The sequence below is a fragment of the Henckelia pumila genome, chromosome 4 (genome assembly GCF_033568475.1).
Source record: "Henckelia pumila isolate YLH828 chromosome 4, ASM3356847v2, whole genome shotgun sequence".
In the NCBI taxonomy this organism is placed as follows: domain Eukaryota; kingdom Viridiplantae; phylum Streptophyta; class Magnoliopsida; order Lamiales; family Gesneriaceae; genus Henckelia; species Henckelia pumila.
In genome coordinates this window covers 111766015-111790277 of record NC_133123.1, presented here as the reverse complement: position 1 = coordinate 111790277, position 24263 = coordinate 111766015, and the positions used below count along the sequence as shown (strand labels likewise).

The window sequence follows — 24263 nt, the reverse complement described above, 5'->3', positions numbered from 1 at the left end:
TACACTTTTATAATGGCATTGACTTTATCTTTCTTCATAATGTTATATTATGATATACTATTGTTGTTTTGATAAAGACCTTGAATATACTATAGTGTATGTAAGATGTGGTAGCACATGGGGATGGCTATCATGAAACACATCTTATAGTCACTGTATATTCTAAACAGTTCCTAGTCAATTGAGCCGTCCGCAAATAAGGATAAGGATCGCTCGAGATTGAGACTAGCATTTGCGATGCCGAGTACCACGTTTCATTGGTATGGAACATAGAGATGTTCAAAGCATGCAAATGGATATTCATATGATGAATGATCGAACTACCCTATTCGGACTTTCCAAGTGGCTATCACTTATCGAGTGGATAAAGTCCGCGGTTTTGGTTGTACACCATTAGTCCTTATTACTTGAAACATCATTGAGACTCTATATGCTAGTACTGTACTTTGACTCGTTTACCGACTCTATTGGGGTCATAAGGTGTCGGGATTGGGTACAGTTACGACACATATAGGAGTCGATGCTTTGTTGTCAAGGATTCACCACATACTCGCGAGTGTGGATATCCTATGCGATCTGAGGAGATATTAGTGTGACGAATCTCTGGCCAGAGTACATGATGTATTTTAGGTTACTTGGTGTTCCTAATAACACATGCGATGTCACTAATAGATCTCCAAGATGTTATGCATAGTTATCGAATCTCGAACGACTCTTGATCCACCAATGGTTGTTGATTCGATCGGGATATTCGGTTGAAGGGACCGTACTATACGCTAACCAAAATCTACTGGTTCTTGCAGGCACTATCAGTAATACCTAGGAAATCATGGGGCGATGTTGCTAGGCGCTCTTACCATGATCCGATGGGTAAGTCGGAAATTGTTGTTCCGAGTCACAAGGAGTTGTGAGCCCACGGCTAGCTGTATTCCTGAACCATTGAGGGTTACACAAGTAATGGATTACTAAAACCCCGTAGAGATAGTTAAATTTAAAGAGTTAAATTTAATGAAAGAGAAGTTGGACTTCTTAATTAAAAGGGAGTGAGATTTCCTAAAATGACATAGGGATGGGCATTTTTGGAAATCACTGAATTCGGATTCAGAAAAATTATCTTGACTTTAAAAGATGCAGAAATGGTTTCTGTGCACATTGGTGAAATCAGTTTATCAATCGGAGTCACGATGAATTTTATATTAATTTCTAGAACAACGGACTTGGCTTGTTGGACTGAGTTATGGATTGTGGGCCCTAAGGAGTTAGAGTCCTAATATAATTATAACTTAATCTAGTCTAGAAATTATCTATAAATATGTAAGCAGTGTTCGAAATTCATCAGAGAATTCAGTTTAGAAATTTCGAACACTACATATAATTTTCAAGAGGATTTTCGAAAATTCCTCTGTCCCTTTTGGAGAAAATTCGACTTGTGATTTTTGTGAAAAATTACAAATCGAATTAACAGATCATATCTGTTTATTCTCTACGTAAAACTTCTGATTGATTTCTTGTGCAGTCAATCAGAGGGTTTCTGTTTTTCATTCGTGGACCTAATTCCGGAGTTAGATCGTGACTGTCATCGGTTCCCGGGATTTACAAGAAGAGCAGATTAAATTCTGTTGGAGTCCACGATCAAGCCTTTGCTTGACGAGGTAAAAATTTAACTGTGTTTTTATTTTTACTTGAACAAATTTAATCGTAAAAGTTTTGATACCCATATATGGAATCGTTCCATATAATAAAATAAAATTTTTAAACTTCCGCTGCACCGGGTATCAATTCTTAATTGATCTGAACACGTTTTCCAACAAAAACTTCATCCGTTATAGCCAAGTGCAAATTGGCAACATCATTGTGATTCATCTCGTTCCACTTTTGATCGTTCGTGACATCCACCGGTCTATCTCTAATAACTGCCAAGCAACGCTCATTTGTTAGAATTGTTTGCATCTTCAATTTCCACAGCAAAAAATTGCTCCCATTGAACTTTTCTGTCTCGTATTTTGCCGTCATCTTGACTACAATAATCCTGTCTTATAAAATCTCAAAAAATCTTTTCTGATGTGGAAGATCAGTCAAAGCTACAACCACAGAGCATACTCAAAATTTTAAGAAATTTTATGTCAAGGCTCTGATACCACTTGTTGGTCCCAGGTGCGACATCAAGAGATAAAAACTATGTAAATTTAAGAATAAATAGACACCAAGATTTACGTGGAAAACCCCCAAAAATTATTAGGGTAAAAACCCGGGGCAAGACCAAAAGATTCCACTATAATATTTGGAGAATTACAACCTCTCTCTGTGTTTCCAAAGAGACACTTACTCTCTTAATGTAGGAGAAAACCTATTTCACAAATATATATAAAAATAATAGGAGAGAAGAAAACTCAAGAATCAGATGAGAGAACTCGAGATGGGATGCTTGAAACTGATTCAGAACCTATCTATTTATAGGCGAGGAAACCGCGTGTAAATCGCGTTTTACGCGTCTTCTGAATTGAAAGCCGTGGGGAATTATTATGCAAATTCCCAACTACCGACAACTCATTAATGAGTTTTCGGTCCAACTCCCAACAACTAGTAGAAAAAAAGGCCTTTAATGACACACAAAAATGTCATTATACGGAACTTTTGGTGACATTAAACTTTTGGTGACATTTACAATAAATGTTCTCTATTTTAATGTCGTCTTAGCCTTGATGACATTTTGTAATGTCAACATAAGATATCAACGTTGATTTTACAAGTGTCACAAATTAGAAATTTAAAGACAATAGAAAATGCCAAGAAATGTTACTTTTAATGACACTTATGTATGCATTATACATTTATTTATAATGACATTAAAAATTGTCACCAAAGTAATTTATGAAGTTAATTTAAAATGTCATGTTAACTTCACTATTATGACATATAAATGTGACTTGTTTTAAATTACAAGAACATTAAAAAGTGTCACTATTTGCTATTTTTAAAGACATTTTGAAATGTTTTTTTATTAGTTTTGCTATAACATATATAATCTATACATATTAGTTTTGATGATCCAACACCAATAAAATTGTCATATCATAAAATAGTTAGCTGCTTTCACCAAAATTCTCGTCAATAGCAAATTAACTTAAAACATAAATAAAAACATTCATTGAAACCAATATTCAATACATTACTGTCATATAAATATTTGTCTAACTTACAAAATTCTTATATCTAAGTGGCTATGCACCAAATCCATTGAGTTTTAGTACACTAGCAACAAAATGTAACCAAACGAAAAAATCAGTTAACTGGTTCATAAAATATCTTCAACCACCTCGTAAATCATCTTCAACCACTGTGTCCTCATAAACATTAAATTTCTTTTCTTTTTACCTGCAAAGTGAAAACAGAATTTACATATTTACATATGTAAAACTAAAAAATAAAAATCTAAAGTGCATATCACTCTTTTTTCTATTAACTTCATAAAAATAAACTTTTAAAACCAAACAGGGGTTCAAAATATGAATATTTAAATAATTAAGAAAGCAAACTAAGACAATAAAATAAATAGATTCAATACCTCACCTTTATTACCTACAATTTCCAAATCATCAGAGTAACTACCACATCCATCTTTCTGGTGATCTACTCCACCATTTTTAACTACTCTGGCAATATTTTACAATTATCATTTATTGTTATCACTGAAAAAGAAAACAAAAAAAAAAAAAAATCAAGTTCACGGCTACCTTCAGTGACCATGATTGATATGTCAAAACACCACAATTAAGTTTAATAAAGTTCAAGTTAACCACATAATGAAGAGTGCATGTAATTCAATGTAGAAAATGTATCCCTCAAGCAAAAACTATATAAATAGGTAAAATCTGCTGGTAGAAAATAAAACTGTAATCCCAAACACCAATACACAACTATAAAAATTTCCATTCACCCAATATCGGTTTCTACATTTTACAAACACCAAAATTGAATTTACCTATTTATTAAATATTTCGACCTTGTACTCACATCTCTTTTCCATCATCGCAAGTATCTAAACAAATCATTACACAAAAATAATGTTAAAATCCAAAAAATATGAAGAACACACAACCTAAAATCATATTAATATGTGCACGTCAGAGAAATGAGGATAAAAAAGAAATACTTGCTTTCTCTCAATAAGATATGGTTGGTAAGTTCCTTATTACAGGCAGTAACAGTTCAAACAAGAAATGATCAGAGATTTGGAGGAATGACTGGGCTGTGTTTGAAATGTTCTAGGGTTCAAACACATCCTTCAGTAACCAAAAACAACAAGAAGTTGGATGAAATCAGAAAAATCAAAACATAGCAAGTCACGCTTCAAAACCAACAGAAACATACTTGTTGACAAACTACAACAGTAAAATGAAAGTGAGAAAAACATGCAAAACCCAAATAAAAAAGGAAAACCTGAATTCATGCCCAAAGAAAAAGGAAAACCCAAATGGCTGATGAACTAAAATGAGAATCATTGGAAAATTTGCAGTTTTTTCTGGATCGAACAACAAGATCAAAACATCTTCCAAAATATATAAAACCCAAATCAAAAAGGGAAACCAGAATTCATGTAAAAATTCGGCCTTGTAGATTATCATTACTCTGGACTCTGACTTTGATTTATTTTTATCACACATGCATGCGTTTTATTTCTCTATGTGAATGCTTTTCTTACATAAAATCTACAACAATTGAATTTCAGGTGATTTTAATTTCTAATGTAGAGAAACGTATAAGTTTGAATGTGTACCTCAACCAAAAGTGGCAGATCTTCATTGGTTCAGCTATACCAAAATAATTATGCCACGATATTTGACCCCACCTACAAAAATTACTCCTAAAAAAAGGCAAAGTCAATGCACTACAGACATAGGAGTTGATCAATTCAGTTCTTGGATGAAATCCCACTACCTTGTTTAGCAACTTCTTTCTTTTTCAAAAAGGTCCGATCAGATGATTTAAAAGAGTCCAAACAGGTTGATCAAAAAACAATAAAAAGGGTTGAAACTCACTTGAGGAGGGATTCCCAACTCCAAAGACAGTGGACTCGTGATAAATTCGCCTCCTAGGCCTAGTATCCCCCCTACAATACCAGCCATGCCACCAAAAAGTTCAAAAACACACAAATTTACACTTCAAAAACATAAATTACAATGAATATCACAGTCACATGGTCTTTTAGCTGTTCTGGAGGACTTTCCTGACAAAAAAAAAAGAGAAAAGGAGCAAGCGCCACATTATTTATACATGCAAAAATGAAAGAAAAAGAGGTGTTAGTCTGTCATACTAAGAAATGTATGCTCAATTATTGCAAACCAATAACTTAGGTAAAAGTGTGGTGCATGATTTGTTGCAGCAGCGACATCATCATTAGAGTACCATGACATGGTATGAATTAATATTAGTTTTGAGTGACTGTCTGTAAGGAAAAAAATAATAGGATTTACTGAACACCATTTTCAATCTCAAAGAAATACACATATTATCAAAATATATGAGTTCGAAAACTGGATCATTTGACTTACTAGAGTTTTCAAAACCAAATATTCACCCTTGCTTTTAGGTTTGCAGGTTTCATCTTTTGTTTCCTTTTCAGTTTGGGCTTCAAGCTTTACTGAGTCCTTTCCACAATTTTTACCTTCATGGAAAATGCTTAATCCATGTGATAACTAGTCCAATGGCCAGGGCGGTATATCAGCAGCTTTAACTCGGATTCCCTTTTGAATAAGAAAAAAAGAGCTAATTTTTACCTGCTCGCTAATATAATGACCACACAAACATGAGATCATCCAACAACAGAGTGGCAGCATATAACACACAAAATTAGCTTAGACCAAAACACAAACACCTTACGTGCTAGGGCATTTAAACCAGCAAGAGCCCTGAATTCTATCCAATACCAAATACACCAACGCAAACCACATTACCAGCACAAAACCAGCAAGTGAATCAACTGCAAAGCACAAATCGAAAAGATTTGAAAATGGCGATACCTTGTAAGTCGCAAAACCAAGCAACACCATGAAGACCAACAAAAAGCAGAAATTTTCCAATATTATTGAAATACTGATAGTGATAATCCATGAAAAAATTAAAAGAAATTGGGAGAAGATGGTGGGGAAACTCACCTTCACAAAGACCGACCACGTGAAGAGGGGAGGAAATTGGGAGGTGGGTTTGAGGGAAAATAATCGGAGAAAAGGAAGGGATATTAAGTTTGGGTAGAAAATAAATGAAAAAAAGAAAGTTAATAAGTTTAGGCGGATAGTTTTAAAAAATTAAAAAAATAATTATCTTTCCGCTTATAAAAATCAGTGACATTTGTAAAAAGTGCCCTTATAGATAGGTTTATATGATTTTTTAGTTTTTGAATTAATAGTTTATCTAAAGTGTCATGATTAAATTTTTATAATGACACTTTTTATAAAATGTCCTCATAAAAGTGTCACTATAGGCATATATTTCAGAAGCGGTGAGAAAAAAGAGTAATGTCCATAGGTAAGATTTCAATAATCAAATATTTCAAATAACATAGAATCATCCTTCGCCCAACACTTTTCAACAAGTTTAAATTTGATTTTTTTAGGGAAAATAAACTGAACGAATTAATGAAATAAAAAATGAATAAAATTGATTTCTCACAAGAGGATGTGAAAATTTTTGAAATTTGGCCTCTATAAGGACACAAATAGTTATCACCGATGCTTCTCTTCAGGGCATAGGTATGTGTTGACTTAGAATGAGCCTGTGATTTCTTATGCCTCTAGACAGCTGAAGACTCACGAGGAGAATTATCACATACATGATCTAGAGCTCGCATCCATTTTCTTTGCTCTAAAGATTTGGCGACATTATCTGTACGATGAGCGATTTGAGATCTTCTCGGATCACAAGAGTTTGAAATATCTGTTCACTCAGGAAGAGTTGAAGGTAGCATGATGTATTGATCTGTTGAAGGATTACGAGTGTGAGATCAAGTATCATCCAGGTTCTTCGAATCCGACGCTGATGCACTTAGTCGCAAAGTTTATGTGAGTTCCCTTCGTACCAGTACAGTTTCTCGAGTGGTACATGAATGTTGTTCCTTGGGATTAACTTTCTGCCATAAGAAGGAACATCAAGAGATTTGTGGAGCCAGCCTTGTATACTCGCATCAGGAAAGCACAGTGCATAGATCCGAAGACTCAGAAGTTATCTCGGTTAGTTCAGGGAGACAGTACATCTAGTTTTCACCTTCAGACTGATGGTTTGTTGTGTCATTAGGGCCGTGCAGTAGTTCCTGATGCTTCAATATTGAAGAACAAGATCTTGTCTCAGGCACATCGTAGTAGATTCTCTGTACACCCAAGGAGTATGAAGATGTACAAAGATCTGCGAACGAAGTTCTGGTGGAAATGTATGAATCGTAGTGTTTACCAGTTTGTGTCGCGATGCCTTGTTTGTCACCAGGTCAAGACAGAGTTCAGATGACCTAGAGGATTGATTCAGAGCTTAGAGATTCCTGAGTGGAAGTGGGAGCACGTGACGATGGACTTTGTCACCCACTTTTCATTGTCTTCTAAGAACAGTGATGCGATTTGGGTTGTTGTAGACCAGTTGTCTAAGTCTGCACACTTTATTCTGTATAATCGAGACTTCACTTTCGATCGGATGACACGACTTTAAGTTCAGGAAATTGTACTCCTTCAAGGGATTCCGTTGAGTATCGTCACTGACAGAGATCCAAGGTTTATCTCCAGGTTTTGTGGTATTTTTCCAGCGTGCCTTGGGTACTTCTCTGAGTTTGAGTACAATTTATCATCCGGAGACCGATGACCAGTCATAGTGTAAGATTCGCACCCTTGCGCTCAAAGCTTATGTGATGGATTTTGGACCATATCATTTTCTGCATCAACAACAGTGTAAGCTAGTGTGAATAACTCATCATTACCATCTTTCGTAACTGTTTCCAATAGATATCCTTTATGCTTATTTTTAATATGAGTTCCATCTAGAAAAAGAAATGGTCTGCACCCATTAATAAATCCAAGAGCACATGCATTCAAGCAATAAAAAGTCTTTTGAACTCCTGACTAACATTGTCTATCTGCAACAGTCCTCGAATTAGTCTCTTTCAGAGCAATACAATACCATTGTAATCTCTTATATGTCCCTTTATCAATGCCATGAATATCGTGCATTGATAATTCTTTCCCAAACCAAGATTTGTGATACTCTAGTTCAATGCCGTATTCGATAAATGTCTTTTTATAATTTCACATGGACAATACAACGGTTCAGCACGTAACTTATCATCACAATGTTTGCAACCCAAAATGAATAAGCCTTAGGATGCCTCTTACTGCGCAAATTATCTTCTCCACAAGTACGTTCTAGATTGCATTTACGAATACCAAACAAATTATCACATTTATGTTTTGATGCATATATCCTCCACTGACAATTACTATCACTTCAAGCAACAATCACCTTCACACTATCATTTTTCTTATACCAAAAGGATCTTCTAGTTGCAACTGCATAATTCTTGACATAAACTCTAAAATTTGCCGCGTCTTTGAATGTCTGACCCTTGACACGTATACAATGACTCCATGAATCCAAATAATTTCTAAAACAAAAAACTGTCGTCTGCGTTTCACTGATCGAACCGGGGCTTTCTTCAAACATTCGAAACCTTACCATTTTCAAACGACCACATTACCAGTTTTTTCTCAAACAAAAAATAATCAAATAATAGAAGTACTAAGTTATAAAAATACATTATCATCTTTTTTTGTACCATATATCAATTTATAAAGTATTTAACTTCAAATGCACAACTAATAAAATTCTAAGACTACAGTAAAAAAAAAAATTCTAAGACTAATTTCAGCCTTCATGGATATCAAAATAACAAATTTCTAAAACTGGTTTACCTTTCAAAAAGTCTATTGCTTCCAGATGGATCATTTTTTCTCACAGTCCTCATGTCAATTATCGTTAGCTTCATACAAGTGTGGAGATTAAGCATAGTACACACACATCATCATCATCATTCAATGTCACAAATATTTTCTCATGAGGAGCTTGGTACTAGAGTGAAATTAGCTCAGACCTTATATCCCGACACTTTCTCGACAAAGTGAAGAAAAGACAATCAAATTAGTCAGATTATTGATTGAAATCATGTACAATTCAGCATTATATGAATTATAGTGACAACTGCCGATAAAACCAACATTTGAACTTCCAGGTCCAAAATCCATTACTGCCCTGTAAAAAAAAAAAAAAAAAACTTACAGTGATGAGAAAACAAAAAAAATGGATTAAAGCAAACTATGATCTCAATATCGCAATGTCAGTATTTTCATGACAAAAAAAGTGACATATTAATATACAACAATGAGAAAAATTCACCACCAACTGCAGAAGTTTTCCTTCTAAGAGAGTGGTCACGTAATTTTAAGGAAATAATTGAGGAAAAAAAGGTAATTTAAAGACATATATTGGTGAAAAAATAACTGATTTCATGAAAAAAAAATATTCAAGAGTAGTTTCTTACGCTTTGTTGCAAAAAACTCGAGCAAAGGGTGGCAACGATGGGTAGACAAGAACAAGTTACAATTCAACCTTTCGAAAATGCTGGGATGACCGTCTTTAGCCGTAGATCGAAGAGCTTTGGTCGGACATGGTTGGGTGTGAGAAAGAAATTTAGACGAGAAAATGACTCCAAAAGACTTAAAATTAAAAATGGGGTATTTAGAATATTTGTGCTCATTAGAGAGTGAATACTATATTTTTCTGAAATTAAGGATCCCTTACTTGTAAACTACTATAGGGGGACTGAAGCACAAATGAAACTTGGGTTTAGGGAATTTTTTTTATAGTTTTCCCATATTTTAACTATCTTATATTAATATTATGAATTATTTGTAATAAATAATGGTATATTTAAATTTCAGTTAATAAAAATTATATCTATTTTTTTATTAATAAAAAATAATCATTTTTTATTAATAAAATTAAACTCTTTATATAAATATATAAAATTTATAAATTGATAATCGAGATATTTGAATTGAGTCCGGGGTTCATAAAAAAATTTGTTTGGATTTTTTGTTATAATGTAGAACTAGATGAGAATTTTTTATTTTTGATACGTCAACGATGTGGCAGTAGAAACACAAAAAGACTTGTTTTATAATTATTGTAGTGGATGTACTAAAAGAAACCCGATTTGTATAAGATAAAAAATTGGAAGGAAAATTCCTGGCCTCATATAAAGGATTAGAATTTGAAAGTAAAAGCCCAGCAAAGAATTCCGACATATTATAGCAAAAATATCTCGATTCTCATGTGTAACCTTTCATCTTCTCGTGTATGATTGATTTTCAAATGATGCAAGCTTCAATCTAGCAAAATCAAGAAGGTCCCGTTTCTCGGTTTTGATCCTTCAAACAAGTGCATGGCTGCTAAGCTGTTGAATCCCTGTTCGCATTCATCTTCTACCACGTTTTCTTCTGTTAGCGACAATTTGTTTTTCTTCAAGAATCTTACAACATCGCAAACTACAATTAATTTCTCCAAATGGGTTCCCAAGAAATTCTCCAGACTTCAGCGAAGAAGTCTTTTTAAGCTCAGGTCCTCCAATGGCTACCCTCTTAACGCAGTCTCTTTGCAAGATGGTAAGATATTTCCAGCCATTACTAGTAATAATATTGTTTTTATGGTTTGATTTGTTCTTTTTGTTTTGCTTTTGTGTGTGCACATATCTGCATTTTGTAAGTTCTGCCCCAAAGGATTTTTTTTTTCTTTGTTTATCTTTTTTGGGTTTCCTTACTGTAATGTATGGTGTGAAGCAGATGTGAAGTAGGTGGGACATAATTTTAGTTTCTAAATATAGATAACCAGACAGAAATGGATTCTTGTATGTAGCCATTCATGCGTCTTGCTGTACGTGAACATTAATTTTTCCAGATATGATGAAATCTGAAATAATTAACTGTTCTGACAGCAAGGAATTCTGCCTATAGAGATTAGCTCTCCAGTAACATGTAATCTTTGGAAGGTTGTACTTATATTTGGATAAACAGAGATTTTTTTCATGGTTTTTTCATATCCCCCAATGTATGTTATCATTGGAACGCATGAGATTAGGTTTATAGGGCTATAAATTTCACGCTTTGACTTGCTTGAAAATCTCCCGAACCCCGTATTGAAAGCTTTTTATAATGGAGGGTGATGATTGGATCATCTGTACTTTGTTCTGTAAATGTTGTTGTTTTTAGCAATAAAGTTGCTGGATTAATATGCAATCTTTAACTACTCAATGCTCATGCAGAAGGTTCGGTTGCAAATCCTCTGGCGGAAGAAACACAGTTTTCTGAAGCTGGAGGAGAGGATTCTACTCTTAGCATTGTCGTTGTTGGTGCATCAGGGGATCTCGCCAAGAAGAAGATTTTTCCAGCTCTTTTTGCTCTTTATTACGAGGATTGGCTACCTGAGGTTCTTTCTTCATTTCCTCCTATGTTCCTCTCCTTGGTTTTGGAAGTGATTTGACATGAATTGGCGTCATAAATTGATAGTTTGTTTCATAATGGGGATTTAGATACGCTGCTGAACTATCCTGATGTTCGTGCAGAATTTTTTTGTTTTTGGTTATTCCCGGACTAAGATGAATGATGAGGAGCTAAGAAATATGATTAGTGCAACCTTAACTTGCAGAATTGATAGGAGGTATATATTGGACCAATCATGTTATGCAAAATAGCCAACATATTACTCTTTGGAATCATTATTTGAATATTGGCCTGCAGAGAAAACTGTGACGTGAAAATGGAGCAATTTTTGAAGAGATGCTTTTACCATTCGGGTCAATACAATTCGGAGGAAGATTTTTCAGGGTTACATCAGAGACTTATCACAAAAGAGGTACTGAATGAATTCTTGTAGTAGTTGGGTGATGTTCCAATTGTGTCGTAATGCACTTAGTTCATTAAAATAGCTCAATATCCATTGAATCTTACTGCAAGCCAATTTCCACAGTTACAGATTAGGATCCATAACCATGAGTTCCACTGTAAGAGATCCTGAGACGAGGGTGGCCATATAATGTGCTTTTCGAAGTGCAAGTTTTTGTAATTACTAATTTTAAAAAAGTTCACATAAAATTTGAAAAATTCATGACGGTCTCTCAATGCCAATGTGTGTGATTTCTTATTCTAAGTAACACAAAGTCCTTAGTGAACTTTATGTTCGTATGCTTCTTATTTTGGAATACTATTTATATGTTTTTTGCTTTCTCATACGTCAAACATTTTATGCAAAAGATTATGACGCGCTGAGATGAATATATTCAGGGTAGTAACCTATCAAACAGGTTATTCTATTTGTCCATACCTCCAAACATATTTGTCGATGTGGTGCGATGTGCTAGTACTAAGTCCTCTTCAACGTCTGGATGGACAAGGGTCATTGTCGAGAAGCCATTTGGTCGCGACTCAGAGTCATCGAGGGAGCTGACACGATGTCTAATGCAGTATTTGAATGAGGATCAAATATTCCGGTATATATGACTAAGTATCTTTGTTTTGCTATCTGAGAAATTTATTTGATCGAGAACTTTGACCCAGAATTGATCATTATTTGGGCAAGGAGTTGGTTGAAAATCTATCCGTGCTGCGTTTTTCGAATCTTATTTTTGAGCCTCTTTGGTCGAGAAACTACATCCGCAATGTTCAGTTTATATTTTCTGAAGATTTTGGAACTGAGGGACGAGGAGGGTGAGACTCATTGACAAATATCTATTTTTTTTACACGTGTTTACTTCTAAACCTTTTTTTTATATATATATAAGTCTCCATTGATTTGTTCCCAGGTACTTCGACCATTATGGAATCATCCGCGATATAATGCAGAATCATCTTCTGCAGATATTAGCGTTATTTGCGATGGAGACGCCTGTGAGCTTGGATGCTGAAGATATTAGAAATGAGAAGGTATTACAATTTATTTAGCATTTACATGTACTTGAAACCAACTCTGAATTTCTTAAAATTTTCGAAAATTTTTGGTGTGAATGCTCATGTTACAGCATAAATGCATTTAAACAGGTTAAAGTTTTGCGTTCAATGAGGCCATTGCAGCTCGAAAATGTGATTATTGGTCAATACAAGGGACACAACAAGGGTAATAAATCATACCCTGGATATACAGATGACCATTTAGTGCCAAAAGACAGCATTACACCAACATTCGCGGCTGCAGCACTATTTATCGATAATGCTCGTTGGGATGGTGTCCCGTTTTTAATGAAAGCAGGCAAAGCTCTCCATACTAAGCGGTAGTCAGATCTTCTACTCATGTTTATGGAGTTAAAAATTCTTCTCCTTCTGTTATATTTCGTTATTCTGATATTTTTCTAACAAAAACTAGAGCGGAGATTAGAGTTCAGTTCAGACATGTTCCTGGTAACCTATATAAAGGAAACTTCGGGACAGATATGGATAAGGCCACGAATGAGTTAGTGCTTCGTGTACAGCCGGATGAAGCCATATATTTGATAATTAACAGCAAGGTTCCTGGTCTTGGGATGAGACTAGACCGAAGTGATCTCAACCTGCTTTACAAAGCCAGGTACATAAAATGTTTATGCTCGTCTTATTACATTTAGCCTTTTGATATTAATTTCAATGCCTGTTAAAGTTGGTCATTCCAAAAGATCGAGCTAGTGAAATGTCATGAAACATTAGTTTTATAGTTTATGCAGATAGAGACCAGGGAACACATGCTCGAAATTAAATATATGTCCTAGATACTTGTCTCAAAATTGGAAGCATCCCTTTTAAATAAGTTGAATGAAAAGTTGGTTTGGAAATGAACTCTCGATTCTCGGCTGCTTGCTCTATGGTGCTTTCAACTTGAATATTTACTATTTGAATTCCTTCTGCAGGTACCCGAGGGAAATCCCAGATGCTTACGAGAGACTCCTGCTAGATGCCATAGCAGGAGAGCGAAGATTGTTCATCAGAAGTGATGAGCTCGATGCTGCGTGGGCTCTCTTCACTCCATTGCTCAAGGAATTGGAACAACGGAAAATTTCACCCGAACTGTACCCATATGGAAGCAGAGGACCCGTGGGGGCACACTATCTTGCGGCGAAGCACAACGTTCGATGGGGAGATCTTAGTGTTGTGGAGTAAAGGATCAAGTAGTTTTTGCTGTCCATCAGATGAGTTGGTTTCAGTCTTTTTGGTACTTTGATCAGTGCAAATTGTGTCTTCCTTCACGGAGTGTACATGAATTCTAAAATTTTAATTTGGTGTATGCATTACAATTCTTAGGCCTTAAAACTAATCTTTAAAGGATATGGACCTTTGAAAGGTATAAATGTGAGAAAAATTATAAGTCCATATGCATAACTTTCGTTCACAATTAATACATTCATTGTGAATCTCAATTTCTCATAGAAAATAAGTCTCTTATTAACTTTCTAATTATAACGAATCCAGGTCGTTAACCGATTTGTGACAAAATATTGTAATGATTGTGTTGTTTAATTTTTTTTTTAAAAAAACAATAAATGCGAAAAATAAGGTTTATATTAAAAATTAAGAACTTTAAAGGTAGATTTTAATAAACTATCAGCGTCCTTTGCATGCTACATAAATTTTTTTATGTTAATTAATTTTCATGTTATTTTTAGAACTCACATAATAAATTATTAGATATTCAAAAAGTTAGCGATAATTATCTAATCTCAATCTTTTAAAAAATAATCTAATTTAAAAATTAAAAAACACAAATAAAGATAGCGAGTGTCATTTCGTCAAATAAGATTGTTCTAATGGCTAAAAAAAAAAAAGATCATATAAAATGACTAAATTATCTAATAATTTATTTTTGTTAAGATAAGTTATGATATACTCGTAATTTCATGTCAAAGTTCACAAATTAATAAAAAATTAGTTAATTAGAGGGTCTCTAATATAATAATAAATATATATGTATTTAGTAAAATTTGATAATTAACCAAAGTAATTATAGAGTAGGTCAATTTTTATTTTTTTTTTTTGGGGTAAGATTTATTATATTACAGCATGATACCGAAGACAAGTATTTGGCATAGAAAGGTGAGGATTTTTGAATAGACCATTTTTGGAGGTGAATAGTGAAATATATCAAAAGTTTAGGGCCTTCGGTTGCAAATATGAAAAGTTCGGCACTTCAACTGACTCTGTTTGGCGCTCGAATCCCCCAAATGGACTATAAAAATCACGCTCAAATAACCACTCGGTGTTGTTTTGTGCATTTTGGCCTCTCGTTTCTCCACGTGTGGAAACCGTATGATCTTAGTTCGTTGGATCACTGGTGGAAAATCGCAGCTCACTCAAGTTGAATGGGTCGCTCAGGCGCCGGCGCCGGCGCCGCCAAGGATACCAGCCAGAGGTTCGAGCTGTGATTTTATTATTGATTGATTTCGATTTATCTTATTAGGCTTGTATTTAATGAAATGAATGTGTACGAGATGATTGATTCATTAATGGCGGAAAGATCAGCATCTGTTTACAGATGAAACGATCAAAGATATTCTGCTTGAACTTGAAACTGAATTGGAATACTAATTTGTTGATTGAAGTCGTAGTTATTTACTCTTGTTTCGATTTTTATGGTTTAGTTCAGCCTTGGGATTTCTATGTACGAAATGATTGGTTCATTGAAGGAGGGTAGAGTAGCATGAAATGAATATACGGATAAACTATCAAAGATCTTCGACTTAATCTTGGAGCTGGCTGAGAAATGTTGACGTATTGATTGATGCTGTATATGTTTCTATTTTGTGGTTTTGAATATGAATTTGTTGGCTGAGCGTAACCACATTTATATGTTTTGTTTCTGTTGCATTCCAGGCAGCCAAAGAAAAGAAGGATTTCTGATATTCTGGAGAACACTGGGTCTGGGACTGGGACTGGAACTGGGACTTTTAGTATGAACATAACATGAGGATCAATTTAAATCTCCATGGCTGAAAAAAAATTGATATTATTTTGTTATAATTATTTTGCATATGCAAAAAGTTCCAGGAATAGATGATGTAAAGGCGACATCCTTCAGTTGTAACTATTGCTATAAAGACATTTCGGAGAAGATTCGCGTCAAGTGTGCAATATGTTGTGATTTTGATCTCTGTGTTGAATGCTTCTCGGTTGGAGCAGAGGTACATCCTCACAAGAATAATCATCCATATAGAATCATGGTTAGTTGCCTTACATAATTCCCATTTCTCAATTATTTTGTAGAGCCATGATGAATAGTGAGGCATTGGTGCTCATTTCCGTGAAATGCCCAATAGGTAATAAAATGCTTGGAAAAGGAATGGTTATATAGGTAGGAGCCTAGGTCAAAACCGACCGAAATATAAAAATCTCATCATAGGTACCGATCTCTAGTAAAAAAGAAACCAATCATATCTAACTTATTACAAGCATGATATCTGCTAGGGGAATTTCAGTGAAACTAGTAATTTTATTCCTATTATAAAAGTTCCAGTTGGCTTTTGCAACTGATTTCCCTTCCGTAATAATATGAGAAAAATGACGGTACAAGAGCTAATTAGCTTACTAATCTTGATAACTGTGCGATAGATCCCATTTAATAGAAGTAGCTTGAAGGAAACCCACGGGACAAAATAAGAGAGTTGGCTATAACCAAACTTGTAATAAATCAAAGTCGGCACAAAGTTGAAATTTAATCTTAACATATGTTTTATAGATGTAGACTATTTTTTTAAAATAAAAATATATGAATATATAGGTTAAAGACCTCCAAATTTTTGTATGTGCTTTACTTTCTGGCAATCCAAGAGCAGTAACTGTTGAAATTTTCATTTGACTCGTTTTAGTCTTCTCTGCAATTCCCAAAGGACAGCAATATGCACTAAACTGTTCTGTGTTTCACATTTAAAATTGAAGCTATTTTAGACTTAGTTGCCACATTCAGATTTTGGATATTTTATTGTTATTGTATTTGCTTTTGCATATCTACATTTGTGTTCTCATTCCCTCTTATTTTGCACTAGTAATATAATCACGTTTTATTCTCTTGTTCATCATTTTTCCTCATCAGGACAGCCTGGCTTTTTCTCTTTTTTGTGCTGAGTGGAATGTTGACGAAGAAATGATGCTTCTGGAGGTATTTTGCATCTTTTACTGATTTAAGTTTTTATTTTGGTTATTGTAAATTTTAAATGTGGCTTTGAATCGGAGGAAGAGGATTCAGAGAGAAAATAGACGGAACTCATGATATATGTGGTTTGGCCAATTGGGTCGACGTCCATGGGTAAATTTCCTAAGGACCAAAATTTAGTTTAGAGTGTAGTCATAATTCCTTTGTATAACTGAGAGAATATTATGGGGATAAATATGGCAGAGGAAATCACTCCAACTAAATCACAATAAAATTAAAAAAAAAAATTGCTTTCAGATTAATCAGATCAAAGTGTATGCCAACTCGTCATTGTTATATCAAATATAAATAATGTTTTCAGTGATGAAGCCCTAGTATGGTGGTCGTGCATCTCAGTATACACTTAAAAAATTCTTTTGTTATCATCACTAAGTTTACGGTTCCTTGAACAATTCTTATGGATCAGTATGCTATTGAGGAGGACAGGTTTGTTTCCATGTATTAGTAAGGATGTGCTTATCTCGCAGGGTCTTGACATTTATGGACTAAGTGATTGGAGTAAAGTCGCAGACTATGTAGGAACAAAAAGTAAATCACAATGTATTGATCATTATAACATGATGTATATGAACTCCCCATGCTTCCCTCTTCCGGTATGCTATATTTTCCCACATTTGTACTTCAAAAAGGTCAGTTCAACAATATAACCTTAAGAATAGTTTAATGCTGAATTCCCTAGGACATGTCTTTTGTCATGGGAAAGAACAAAGAGAAGCTCCAAGCTATGGCCCGAGAACTCAGTGAAATCAATAAAGGTCAGCCCATTCTGTTAAATCTTTTGCTAACTGGAACTAGATAAACTTGCTAGAGGAGAACTACAAACTCATAAAATATCCTGCCTATGAGTTCATTTGCTAACATGGTAATCTATTCAAGAGAGACATGGCTTATTTATTCCTTCTCACAGTGAACAGATGTGACTCTTTCCTTCAGGTTATTTTCTTCATTTTATATTTTTACAAAACTTCCATATCTAAGTTATTCAATATGACTGCAGCGCCTTCTACTTCTGGAGCAGTTGATGGTAGAGAGGCCCCCCAATTCTCAGCATGCATCAAGTATATTTGCCAAATATTTGTTCATTTTCTTATAGGATCTCTTTGACCTTAATAATCTGATTTGTGTTGGTTTTTTGTCATTAGGTCAGAAAATCGAGGAAAAGAACGTGCAGTAGGACTTTCTTCTTCAAGCAACACCCCTTCTGGTACAACAATTAGTTCATATAGGGCGCTCCAGCTCTCCATCCTGAAACAGAAAGTCACATCACAGATACCGAATTTACATATATCGTATAATGAATCATGACTATTGCGATTTCCACCCTTTGGCATTCTTTGCTCTCAGAGGTTAAACATAGGGGAGATTTTACCTGCGGTAATATGCCATCTGAAGCTGGCAAAAGCACATCGGCCATTAAAGTCGAAGGTGAATAGCTTCTTTGAAGCAAAAGGTTTATTACTCAATTAATTTGCATTGTCTATGTCCGCCTTGAATGTGTTACATCCTATTCATCTTCTACTGCAACTTTTCATGATGAACTGGTCATCTTTTTGCATGATGCTTATCAGTATGTGACATAGTGAACTATAACTTCGTGTGTTTTCTGTTGGGTGATGTGGTATTAAAGATAATGAGTTATATGCCTAAGGAACAAGTGCAGTGACAAAATAAAAGAAAAAAATAAGTAGTATTCAACTGATTTGTTTGATATATTTTATTTATAAAGAAGCATAAGTATTGATTATATTGTGTGAGCATGAGGTAAACATTTTCATATAGTTTTGCTAACACTGCTACGTTGGATCCTAACCATATTGTAATTCTTTGTTTGAATCTACGCAAAGACAAAATCTTATTTTTTATTTTTTGTTCTGTATATCAATCTACTTGGTAGTTTATAATGTATGACATCCTAAAGTATGTTGTCTTGAAACAATTAACATAAATGAATTTTATGTGCCAAACATTTTAAGAATCCTCTGCTCCAAATTGATCATCTTCAATTTGTTTAGTGTTGATATCTGTTACCGCTTGACCATTGCCACTATCATCCAAAATTTCCAAGGGATGGGAGCTGCTACTTTTTGTTTCTCATTAATTGGGACTTGGACTTACGGAGTTTTACATTATGTAGTTATAGAACTGTAAACACTTAATTTTCAACTCTTAGAAAACAAATTGCCAAGTTTAACTAGAGGTTCCAAATTTGGTAGGCTGGGTCAGCCATGTTGTGAGAATGTTGTCGTTTAGGTTTGTGGATTTCCTGATGTAGTGGAGATCCTTTAGTGACTAGGTTGTGAGGTCATTGGAGTACGTGTTCTGCAGGAGGTGAAATTTTTTAATTTCCACTTTGTATTACTCGTGGGCAACTGTTTAAATTTACTTCCTAGCGGCTATCTTTGGATGATTCATGATATGCTAATAAAGATTTCTCAACGAGTCCATTTAGTATGCTTAAACAGCTTATATGTTATATCTCCAGATTTTCAAGATGTACTCATTGGAGAGCAAAAACCAAAAACAACACGTGGTGGAGATGTTTCTGTGAAAGAATTGCTTGGGTATAATTCCAAGAGGCGAGATTTCCAGATTGAACATGATAATGATGCTGAGAAACTACTGGCTGATATGGAATTTAAGGATAGTGACACAGACGCTGAGCACTTTTTGAAACGACAGATGTTGCATGTATACAATAGAAGGTAAATTTTACTTTCTTGTTTGTTTCTCTATATTTCTTGAGTTGCATTATTTTCTTGTTCTTGATATATTCTTTCCCCACTTTATGCACGCAATCCAGTGATTCCTGGCTCACGTGTCATGAATAAAATGTCAATGAATTTTCTTTGACTTTGCTTTCTTTGGTTTTTGCTTTGAATTGGAACTGTAGCAGGCGTTTCAGGCCTTGATCTATGGTTGCGTCTGAGACTTATAATGGTTGAAGTATATGTTAAATCGAATGCCTTTTAGTTGCAAATTTATCATGTCTGTTGTTTTTTCATGTCTATTTCTTAATGAGAATAGAAATAACTGTAATGTATGCTTGAAGATGTCTTTAGGTTTTCTTTCTAACGTTCTATCCTGCCTGTATGATCGCTTTTATTGTTCTTCGCATGCCCTTGTTTCATGGTCTTCGAGGCATCTTGGTTCATTACTTTATAGGAGGCTTGAAACCACCATTAGTACTAGGGTATTTTCTTTATGTGTGCATCAGGTAAAATCAATTATTATATTTCACTCTGTCATATAATTTATCTACACAATAAATTTAACGAGGCTTTAGTGGGCATGCCATGTCTAAACTGGACATAGTACAGCTTACCAATAAAATAGAAGTGATGGTTAGAAACCAGTATAAAATTTTGATTAAATGCTATGAAGACATACACTAATAATAGAAAATTTAGTTACGTTACGTGGAACTACACTCTATTGACAAGGACTACTCAAGCACCTAGACCTATTGTTCTTGGCAGATGAAACGACTTCCTCTTACCTGGGGATGTCTGATTATGTACATTTTGGATAATGTGGGTAAAGCAAGTTCTGATTTGGTTGGAGAATATCTTTTGCTTTATATCAGGAACTCACTCATCATGTTATGCACACTGTTGATTTTTATAAAATTTGGCCAAAGAAATGCGTTACATGGTTGCAGAATCTAGCGATCACTTTTAAGTACTCTGCTAGTTCTCTATGATGATCTCGGATTTAAAATCCCAATTTCTTTCAGGACTTCACATTCAAGTGCTTCTGTTTCCTTTATCTCTAGTTTCCTTTTGAACTATGCAATCATCATTATTGCGATGATTGGACCTTTCGAAAATGGTCGCTGAAACACACGCATTTCAGTGTTACACATGCTGTAATCTTGAACAGGTAAAACCTTTACGGAAAATGTTTCATTTGATTGTTCCTTATTCAAGTGTATCAATGTGGCAGACTTGATGAAAGAAAACAGAGGAAAGACTTCGTATTGGATAGAAGTTTCTTGATTCCCGATACATCTGAAAGGGACCTTACATCGGATGAAAGAGAATTGTGTAGCCACCTCAAGGTGTTTTCACGATTTCATTCTAAAGAAAAACATGACGAATTACTGAGCAGTGTTATTGAGGAACACCGGATTTTGAAGAGAATACAAGACCTTCAGGTATGATGAATACCATTATGCAATTTTCTTAATATCAAAATGCAACAACATCATGACAACCTAAAGAAGTAATAAAAAGTAATCAGTTTCCAATTCGGTGCTAAACAGACCGTTAAACCTCCCAATGGCTGCTGTTTCTGAAAAGATTTTGAGATCAACAAATATGGATGTTGGAACTGCAGGCAAAATACTGAACTTGCCTAGATTTGTTCCCAATTTTTCAGCGTGTCAATCTTCACTTCACTTGTCTCTGTTGTCATTAGTCACATAGACTAGCTGTATACAGTGGTTCGGACATTGGGGCTTGGGCAGTGGAAACTATAAATGGCCGATTTCCTGTCTGCCCTGAAATATATGTTCTAAGGTCTGCTATGGCCCCAAACAGCTGTTCTGTATTTATCTTACAGTTTTGGAGAGATTAAAAGAAGGGCATTGAGTAGAAAGCACTTCGGAAACCACGTTAAAATAATGCTAATCTGTTTTCATTTTCTGTGTAGAGCATAATTATTTGGGCTGAATATAGGATTTATGTAACTTTCAGAACACGATGTTGACTAACAACTTTATGAGAGATAGATGCATTATCAATTGTTTCTGTCACCATCTCAAGAGCACAGTTAATTGTTCCATTAAAACCTGTGTTTCTGTTACCATCTCAAGAGCACAGTTAATAATTCCATTAAAACCTGTCTCTAAATTACTGCTGAAAGTACTGCCTGTGCAGGAAGCTCGAGCTGCTGGTTGTGTCACGTCTTCTGAGGCAGAAAGATATATTGAACAGAAGCGCAAGAATGAAATGGAGGGAAAATTCCACCAGAGTGGTCCCGATGCCAATTTTCATTTGAGAGTGAATCCGCATAAAGGTGAAAGACATACCATCCCTGAGGGAGGTATCAAGAGCCCCTTGATATCAGATTCTGGTGAGAATAGCTCTTCATCAACCGCTGGTGGACTCGTTTGGTTTGGTGTATCAGAGAAATGGGATATCACTGGATTTCCCGGAGCTGATGAACTTTCAGAAGATGTAGAAGTCTATCCTTGTATCCTCAATTGCAATTTTCAGTCATGTTCACCATTTAAATTTCCCAACTGGCTCGTTTTGAAAAGCATCTGAATATCTACCCAAGTTTGAACCATTTGTGCAGGAAAAAACGCTATGTGGGGATATCCGAATCCTGCCAACACATTACCTTAACATGGTTGAAACCATGACAACGGAGATATCAAATGGAAATGTTACCAAGAGTTCTGATGCGCACACCCTTTTTAAAGTTGACCCTGAGAAGATTGATAAGGTGTTTGATATGCTTATAAAGAAGGGGATTGCGCCCAAACATGACTGATACCCAATTCTGAGGCAGCTTCTTAACATTTGCCCAAGTTTACTAAGCCCGAGTACCCTGCTGCCTCGTTCGAATCAATTCAAGAATTGGTTAGTGTTGTCTTGCTAAACTTTAGAAAAGCTCCTATATAGCGAACTCCTGCAGAAATGACTCCATTGAACAGATTTTGACCTCCATTGTCACTACTGTAGTGGGTTTTTACAAGATAACTAACTTTTCGTTACATTGAGATGGGTGATTCGGCTGGATGAAATATCCCTGATAAAATTGTGGGTGTGCTTGATGTGATATGCATAACGATTAGACTACAATGCGATTATTGAAATGATATGTACTATGAAAAATAGTGATGGAACAATAGTATCATTTTTGGTTTTATTGATAGGACACTTAATACGATCGACCGATAAAAAAAAAAAGATTTTGTATCCCCTTCAAAGATTATCGAGCTATGGATAATTTGATTATGAATGATAACAAAAAAAATAGAAAAATAGTTATTGAAGTAGTTGGTTGACAATTTTCGATTTGCCCTTCTACCAAAACATAGTCTCCTGGTTTCTCAATATTCTTTCGGGCGTGCGGTTCTCATTATGTTTCTATCGATATATACTAGTAAAAAGCATGTGCTAACGCAGGTAAAATCAGTTATTTTATGATCAATTAGTTATATAATTGAATTAAAGATGATATAATTGTAATAATTAATATTTAGATATAATAATAAAATTAGTCTTTATAATTAACAAATAACATAATAACTAAAATTTCTAAGTCGTTAATTTTTGTCATATATTTTATTATTTTATCTTTTATTTAAATTTTTCGAGGTCTTATTTTATTTATAATAATAATTTTGTAATTATTTATTGTATTATAATATGATTAATTTAACATAGATATATAACAAATAAAATAAACTTTCACAAAATAAGTAAAAAAAATTATAATAATAACTTAATGTACTATAACTTTAAACTTATTATATATTATCACTTTCTTGTCTTCAATAAGAATTACTTAGAATTTTAATGTAGTTATATGATTAATTTAACATAAAAATATAACAACAAAAATTAACTTTTATAAAGAAGTAAAAAAAATATAATAATAACTTAAAGTACCATGATTTTAAACTAATTATATATTATCACTTCGTTATTTTTATAAAAATTACTTAGAACATTAAAGTACTTAAATAATATTTAATATGTTGATATATTAATTGATCATTCCATTTATTTGCATTAAAAACCATCAAAATTATATCAAATTTAATTTTGATAATAAATATTGTAATTTTTTTATAGTTAAACAAAATACATGTAAACAAAAAAAAGTGAGAAAATATTTTAACAAATAGTTTTTATATTAGATATAATATAAAATTAAAATAACTTTAAATTTACTCATATTATAATATAAATAAAATAAGTTATAATGAAATCATCTATTTTTTGAGATGTATTATTAATAGTAGTTAAAAATTTTATGTTTGGATCTTAAGTTTTTTT

General features: G+C 34.1%; 2 protein-coding genes and 1 long non-coding RNA gene across 9 annotated transcripts; 2 read left to right on the top strand and 1 right to left on the bottom strand.

Annotated features, from left to right (window-relative positions):
• Window positions 1–3186: 3186 nt before the first annotated feature.
• On the bottom strand, window positions 3187–8918 carry LOC140863957 (uncharacterized). Of its 7 annotated transcripts, none has more exons than XR_012144070.1 (7): window positions 6156–8918; window positions 5876–5980; window positions 5040–5784; window positions 4778–4864; window positions 3983–4039; window positions 3571–3689; window positions 3187–3375 (listed from the first exon to the last, which is right to left on the bottom strand). It is a non-coding gene; the product is annotated as an uncharacterized lncRNA (long non-coding RNA). The 7 variants fall into 7 exon arrangements; XR_012144071.1 differs by having other exon boundaries at window positions 5040–5744; XR_012144074.1 differs by having other exon boundaries at window positions 5040–5744; window positions 5881–5980.
• A 1391-nt stretch (window positions 8919–10309) lies between these two features.
• Window positions 10310–14420, top strand: LOC140860272 (glucose-6-phosphate 1-dehydrogenase, chloroplastic-like). Its single transcript, XM_073263212.1, has 10 exons — window positions 10310–10694; window positions 11351–11514; window positions 11651–11745; window positions 11826–11940; window positions 12369–12574; window positions 12642–12791; window positions 12887–13007; window positions 13122–13351; window positions 13444–13644; window positions 13961–14420. The coding sequence occupies exons 1-10, from the start codon at window positions 10475–10477 to the stop codon at window positions 14208–14210; spliced, it is 1752 nt and encodes a 583-aa protein (XP_073119313.1). The 5' UTR covers window positions 10310–10474; the 3' UTR covers window positions 14211–14420.
• Window positions 14421–15305: 885 nt separating this feature from the next.
• LOC140866096 (transcriptional adapter ADA2b-like) lies at window positions 15306–23060 on the top strand. Its single transcript, XM_073270987.1, has 12 exons — window positions 15306–15456; window positions 15918–16264; window positions 17134–17199; window positions 17721–17846; window positions 17933–18008; window positions 18251–18311; window positions 18396–18457; window positions 18598–18678; window positions 19736–19955; window positions 21196–21406; window positions 22131–22430; window positions 22552–23060. The coding sequence occupies exons 2-12, from the start codon at window positions 16076–16078 to the stop codon at window positions 22747–22749; spliced, it is 1590 nt and encodes a 529-aa protein (XP_073127088.1). The 5' UTR covers window positions 15306–15456; window positions 15918–16075; the 3' UTR covers window positions 22750–23060.
• Window positions 23061–24263: the final 1203 nt, after the last annotated feature.

Bases quoted from the DNA above. Each gene is read 5' to 3' on its own strand.
- LOC140866096 (XM_073270987.1), top strand. From the start codon at position 16,076: ATGCAAAAAGTTCCAGGAATAGATGATGTAAAGGCGACATCCTTCAGT. The intron at 16,265-17,133 runs GTTAGTTGCCTT...TTTCCTCATCAG, and splicing joins ATCATCCATATAGAATCATG to GACAGCCTGGCTTTTTCTCT. The intron at 18,458-18,597 runs GTACAACAATTA...CTTTGCTCTCAG, and splicing joins TTCAAGCAACACCCCTTCTG to AGGTTAAACATAGGGGAGAT.
- LOC140860272 (XM_073263212.1), top strand. From the start codon at position 10,475: ATGGCTGCTAAGCTGTTGAATCCCTGTTCGCATTCATCTTCTACCACG. The intron at 11,746-11,825 runs GTATATATTGGA...ATTGGCCTGCAG, and splicing joins ACTTGCAGAATTGATAGGAG to AGAAAACTGTGACGTGAAAA. The intron at 11,941-12,368 runs GTACTGAATGAA...GAATATATTCAG, and splicing joins AGAGACTTATCACAAAAGAG to GGTAGTAACCTATCAAACAG.